Raw genomic sequence first — 6,350 nt, 5'->3', positions numbered from 1 at the left:
GAAGAGCGGGTTAGAGAGCGTCTGTCTGTGTTAGAGGTCGGCCTAGTCCTAACCCACGACACAAATGAAACTGCAAGTGCTTAACAGTTCTGGTAAGCCAAAAAAAAATGGCTTAAGACAAGTTTACACCACTTATGCAGCAAAAATCCATTACCTGTTTCAAGTTCTTTGACAGTCTAACTTCGTAGACTGTTTTCAAATCCATACAGTAGGAAGAACTTTTAAAATTAATCTTTCCTTTAAAAACCACTTTTGAAGCAGTTAAATTGGAGTCTGTTACTTTTACAATGGCATCAAAACTGGTATCAAAGCAGTAAAATTTGAATTCCCAAAGAGTTTATCTGCATGAGCAAAAGTGGCAATTCATGTTTACAGAAGCAGACAATGCATGTGATCTACTGTCATTTCAGAGTAAGGCAAGATTTTTGCTTTGCTCATAACAAATGATTGTATTTTTTTTAGATTCCTATAGCCTGACAAGCAGCTATATTCATACCTGTAGCAAACAGCAAAATGGGCATAGGCAGCTACTATCCAGTTGTGGTGGCCAGCTACTATGAGGACTTTCCGTGGGTCCACAGGAAATCCTAAAACCAACAACAAAGGTGAAGTCAGCCAAGCGATGGGTATTAGAAGAGCAGAGACATCTAGAACAGGACAGAGCTCTCTGCTACAATGTGCGACAGATACTTTCTAGTGCAAGTTCTCAGGAAACATTTTCAGCTAGATTCTAGTCACCAATATTACTCCTCACAATCTTTATAACAGTTCTTACATGGAGGGAAGACATTTAATCTCAGTCACTAAAATGCAAACTGTTCGTAAGTTAAAAGAGGCAAGTACATGCCTTGGTTTTAAAGCTTGCCACATTGGTAAAAATTTGAGAATTATTATTGAATAAGAAAAAATGTTCTCTTTTGTAAAAGTTCTTTCCAAATAGTTGGTGCAACCATTGTTCCAGACCACTAAACCTACATTTCCAATATCTCAGAACTCAGGGTCCTCCATTTATTCTCTAGTGGGAGTATGCCTGCTTCTGTTCTATAACTAACTTACGTTTGGAAGAAGCGTTGGATGGCACTGGAAATCAGTGGATATGGTACTTCCCACAGTTAGCTCTCAGCTTCGATATGCTAAAGAACTAATGCCTAAAAACTGAATCATCTATCTCATTTTCCCCAAAACTGCCCTGTTCCAGACATGCAGCAACTCACAGAGAAGAATCAACGATTCATATCCAAGGCTTGTTTTTACATTACCTGGATACAGATTTACTTTAACATGCTCTAGATTTTCCTAACACTGTTACAATTTACACAATTATAGCATGAAGAACTTAGATTTGCCTTTGTCTCAGCCTCGTGTCTTGATTATGCTGCAGTGAGCCTTAAATAGGCTGTACAGGGAATAGTGTTTAAGTAAGTATTCAGCAATTTAAGAGCTGGCAAACACAGAATCACAGACTGAAACCAGAAACAGTTATTCCGTTCTCACTTCCCAGGGACAATCATCTCTGCAGTTTGTTTTTGTTTTAAAACTGACATTCCTCACCTAGCCTGACTGTACCTTCCCCAGTACCAGCAAGTGTAGGCTGGACACCACCTCCATGAATCTCACCCTCGGAGCCGTTTTGACCAGTTCTAACATCAGCCGGTAGTCCAGAAGTATTATTTATTTTACGGTTGGGAATGCCTATAAAAGAAAAGAGATGTTTTGTATCACTCCAAAAACTTATCAGTATAATGGATTTTAATTCACTTTCAAAATACAGGATTAATATTTGTGCATTTTGATCTAAAGTCGAATTGATCTGGTCTAAGAATTAGGTAATATTGTAACAGAAATAGAAAATGCTTTTGCTATGTTGACATTCACAAGTTAAGGAATTATCGTCAGGGAAACGTAGACATTGGCTCAATATCCCCTAGACTTCAAGTTAACACATACATTATACTCATCTCTACAGAGAAATAAAAATCTAACAAGCACTTATATTGTTAAGGAAAGTTCATTTGTGCTGATTTGTCATCTAGACATAGGGCACCTAAAGTAACCATACCTTCAGAAAGAAGAAAGCACTCCATGCCAAAATTCAACTGTACACAAAGAACCACTACTCCAGTCTACTAACAAACACAGCCTGCTTAGTACCAACATGCCACAATGCCCTGCTCAGTACTCCAAACACACCATTTCATACAGCATATTACCTCAATCAATCGCCCCCTCAAACTAAAGCAATAAGTGACTGCCAGCAACATCAGACCCAGAAGACAAAAATACCTGGAGGAGGCAGGTAGCCATGAAAAAGGACACTGCCACAAGATGAGCGTTCCAGTTCTTCACATAGCAGCAATCTTCTCACTAGGGAGAAAACCAGATATGACCACAGCTTTTGCTTCCTAGGAAGCATTACATGATTTCAAATAAACTTCTGTACTGGCAAGTTTGAAAATCTTCAGAGTCACAACTGCCCAGGACTTGTAAGTGGGTCATTATTGCAGTAATAAATATAAGATGACTTCATACTAAAAAAATTACCTAAAGGAGTGATTCCATAGAATTCTGCTTCATGTCTGAGAACATTAATACTCACTCCCCTAGAGAAAGAAAAACAAAACACAATACAACAAAAAACCACAAGGGCAAAGCGGGTCAATGCCTTGAATATAAATACTCGTGTACAAGTAGATATTACATAGTGTGAATGTTAAGCTACCTAACAGTACACAGAAATACCACCAAATGCATTCAACATGTTGATATTTGAGATTTCAAAGTGATCTTAATATTAATCACCTTTCATTAAAACCAGGATACAGAAACAATAAATATATTGCCAGAAATGGTGTCCCTGGCGACAGGGAGGCTGCATTAAAATGATCTCTAAGGTCTCTTCCAGCCTAGGCCATTCTATGATTCTATAAAATGGCTTAAATTACAAGATTCCCGTCACAAAATGTAATGCTACCATTTCTGCCTCTATCACGCTGTACATATACACTAGACAGCCCCAGACCTACCAGGGAGCTGAGTCATACACTAGACACCCAGCTAGAGTAGTAAAACTGAACAGCCCTCATTTGGATCCGATCAAATTAATTTGCACTTGAAAGAATTACAACTTCTTACCGTAAGTCTAACTCCTTTGTGCGAAGAAAATTTAAAATGGGTGCAAATGCTGCTGGATCTCGATCAATAAATATCTGCAAAGAAAAACTGCTGTACTTTAGCATTACTATGGAGCATCCAATAACTAAAATCTTCTTTTGTGCTGAGCATGGGAAAGAGGAGTTGAAGTCGAGGCAGTCAGCAGACAAATATAACAAAGATTTTAGACCTCTTCTTTGCTCTCATTATTCTTCTACTATCCACTAATCTGACACTCTTAAAATACATATATACAAACGCTGCTGCAAATAGATGGCACTTAATAGATGTTTTCTTTAAGTTCTAGAGTCTCCTCAAAGGTCAATGGGTACTCTCACTTTCTACCATGTGTTCAAAATGCAGTAAATGTAATGACACCTCAAGACAAGTTGTTTTTTTTTTAAATAAGACTTCTTTTAAAATAAATCAATTACAAGTACTTGTGTGCCTTACTATCAGTCAAAAACATTGCCGTAACTATTTTTCTATTTAAGAATATAATATATACAGACTGAAACAGCCATTTTTTTATACATACTTGCTAACAAAAGTTACATTTCCATCTCACAATAACACAAACGCATCTGTAAGAGCTATCTAATGAAAATTACGCCTCTCTCTGCAATATAGCAATTAGCATTTTTGCTACAAAAAACCCAAAAGTACGATTGCTACCTCTGCATTGTCTGTACAACGCAGAATAAGCACAAAAATATACATGCTGTTCCAGTTTCATTTATCTTGGAATGAAGATGAGAACTGAGAAACCAGAGATGTCACTCATTTTCATGAAAATGTAGACCAACTCAGACACTGTAACTCCCATTAGCAGCTACAGCACACGTTTTTTAGGAGAGAAGCTAACTGTAAGCATAACATTAAATTAATAAGTTATCAGTAGGTTTACTACTCACAGCACCAGTTTCATCCTTCAGCGTTGAAATTCTTCCACTCAGCAAACTGAAACACAGGAAATCTTCATTACATGTCCCTCAGAAACATACTAACACAAATACAAGACAGTAACACTCTAAGTCAGTTTGTGCTCTCTGTGTACTTTGGTAAAATGGTGTAGCTGCACAAAGAAAACTGCCTTGGTAGCAAAGGGAGAGAAGTATCTCTCCTGAACAGGGGAGGAGCAGTGCACACATACCTAAGGAAAGGCTAAGAGCTGCATCACAAGGACCTTTATATTCCCAAAGGAAACAGACACAAGGCATAGCCTGAAAGGATGGTAAAGTTATTCCAGGCACCCAGAAGGATACATAGCTGTTATAATCTAGAAATCAGTAGAAGTTGCTGAAGTAAAAAACGAAGAGTAAACATTCCAGTCTGCAAAGACTTACTGGGTAATAATAGGGTTGATGAGTTTTGACACAATTTTACCTCAAAGTCTCTCTCCCACCAGATCAAAGTACTGTTTCTCCAGATGCGTAGGACACAATGCCAAAACCTTGTTTTACAGATAAGAAGCCAACTAGCTAACATCAACAGTTTTATTTCACGATTCCATCTGAGTCTGGTTGACAATTACCTCTGAGACTTTGCAGTACTGGATGACTTTCAGAACAACCTCCTTAGATAGCACATTTAGCATGGAGAGATTGGGGAACAGCGTTACGAGTTCCTCCCTGTGCCTTTCCTTCCATGCCTCAAAGAAAGTGACATTTCCCTGGCACTCCATTTATCTGAACCTTTCAGTGAAACAGGAACAGGTAATCTTGCCTGTCTATGTCAGCTGCCTTGCTTTTATTGGGAAAGAAGTCTACAGTACAAAAATTAAATCTAAGGAAGCAAAATTGGCAGCCTTCAGGTTTTCTTTCATGTGTTTAGGATTAACTGGAACGACAGAGGTACAGCAACTACAGCACAAAATTACTAGGGTGCAAACAGTAAGCAGTACAACCTACAGATGTAATAATGGTAGTGATATAAAAGTTCGCAGTAGGATGTTCAATAGTTCTACAACTCCTGTACCACAAGTTAAAAACTTGAAAACTTTGAGTTAACTCACGCTACAGCAATAACTCAAAAAAACACTGAAGGCCATGCTACTGTATGCAGTCATACAGTAATATAGCAACAGAGTCAGTGGCATTTCCCTTTCCTGCAGATTTGGAGCTTTATTTCCACAGCTCTCCATCTAAGAAGTGACAGCCCTTCAGCAAATACAAGCTGCCACAGCATCATTCAAGACAGAAGACGCCTTTTGGATAAAGTCTATTTGAAATTAATCTGTCCCACTGCTTGAGATAGGGGGAAAAGCATGAAGGAAAAATCCCAACATTTACAGCATAAATTAAGAACTGAGAGGTGGCCGGTTAGCTCAGTTGGGTGGAGCGTCCTCAGTCAGTTGAGCATAGCGCTAACAACGCCAAGGTCGCGGGTTCGACTCCCATTCGGTCCCCATGTGTTGCCTGATCTAGTTGAGAGGCGTCCCTGCCCATGACAGGGAGGTTGGATTAAATGATCTCTAAGGTCCCTTCCAGCATAGGCCATTCTATGATTCTATGATTTAGTTTTTTAAAATTACTGTTAATCTTTTTTTATTTAATGTAATGATATATTACAAATACCTGGAAAAAAAGGAGTCTGGAATCCACATCAGTGTTTGTCTTGAAGTGCTGAACCTAGGAAACCAAAATTACAAGTTTAATATCAGCCGTAAAATTCAAAGGAAGTCTGCTTTATCAAAATGCTTTCACTTGTCCTACAAAGTTGACACCAAGAGGGTTTGGGAAGTTTGAGAATATCTAAATACCCACACAGAGTCTAAGAGGTTGCAGATTCTTGGCACGGATTGTCCATAAGCATGAAGCACTGCCCAGAGACCCCAACAGTCATTGTTTATATGTTTATAACACACTGTCCCAAATATCCTGCATTTCTGCTTCTTGTGCTTTGTCAACATTAATGCTTATCAAAACACAAAGAAAAAAACAACATCCCTCCCATAAAAAAGCAGCCACTAAAATGTAAGTTTATTAACAGTGTGCTACATTTGTCTAATTGTATGTTTTCCTTACTTAGGCCTCAAAAGTGCTATGTTGTGCCCTGTAAAAGACTACAATAAGCTTCCAGCTAATATTTTACAGTAATTACTTGCCCTTTAGCTATTTGGGCCCTCTTAGATGCCCAAGATCCTATAATAAGAATTAAAAGTAAAAAAAAAAAAATAATTTACCCTGAATCATAATATT

General features: G+C 38.2%; 1 protein-coding gene across 2 annotated transcripts in view; it reads right to left on the bottom strand.

The window, feature by feature from the left end:
* KCTD3 (potassium channel tetramerization domain containing 3) overlaps window positions 1-5,778 on the bottom strand; it is a 23,554-nt gene extending 17,776 nt beyond the window's left edge. Inside the window, exons 1-7 of one of the 2 annotated variants that reach the window (XM_009865803.1) lie at window positions 5,727-5,778; window positions 4,065-4,110; window positions 3,133-3,206; window positions 2,542-2,600; window positions 2,284-2,364; window positions 1,567-1,692; window positions 497-587 (exon numbers count right to left, since the gene is read on the bottom strand). In XM_009865803.1, coding sequence (XP_009864105.1) covers window positions 497-587; window positions 1,567-1,692; window positions 2,284-2,364; window positions 2,542-2,600; window positions 3,133-3,206; window positions 4,065-4,110; window positions 5,727-5,755 — 506 coding nt within the window. In that variant the 5' untranslated portion in view covers window positions 5,756-5,778. Of the gene's footprint in view, window positions 1-496; window positions 588-1,551; window positions 1,693-2,283; window positions 2,365-2,541; window positions 2,601-3,132; window positions 3,207-4,064; window positions 4,111-5,726 lie in introns of both variants that reach the window. The other variant, XM_009865802.1, reaches the window with a different exon arrangement.
* Between the last annotated feature and the right edge of the window lie 572 nt (window positions 5,779-6,350).

Source organism: Apaloderma vittatum, unplaced genomic scaffold, assembly GCF_000703405.1.
Source record: "Apaloderma vittatum isolate BGI_N311 unplaced genomic scaffold, ASM70340v1 scaffold10613, whole genome shotgun sequence".
NCBI classification, from domain to species: Eukaryota; Metazoa; Chordata; class Aves; order Trogoniformes; family Trogonidae; genus Apaloderma; species Apaloderma vittatum.
This window is presented reverse-complemented; position numbering and strand designations above follow the sequence as displayed.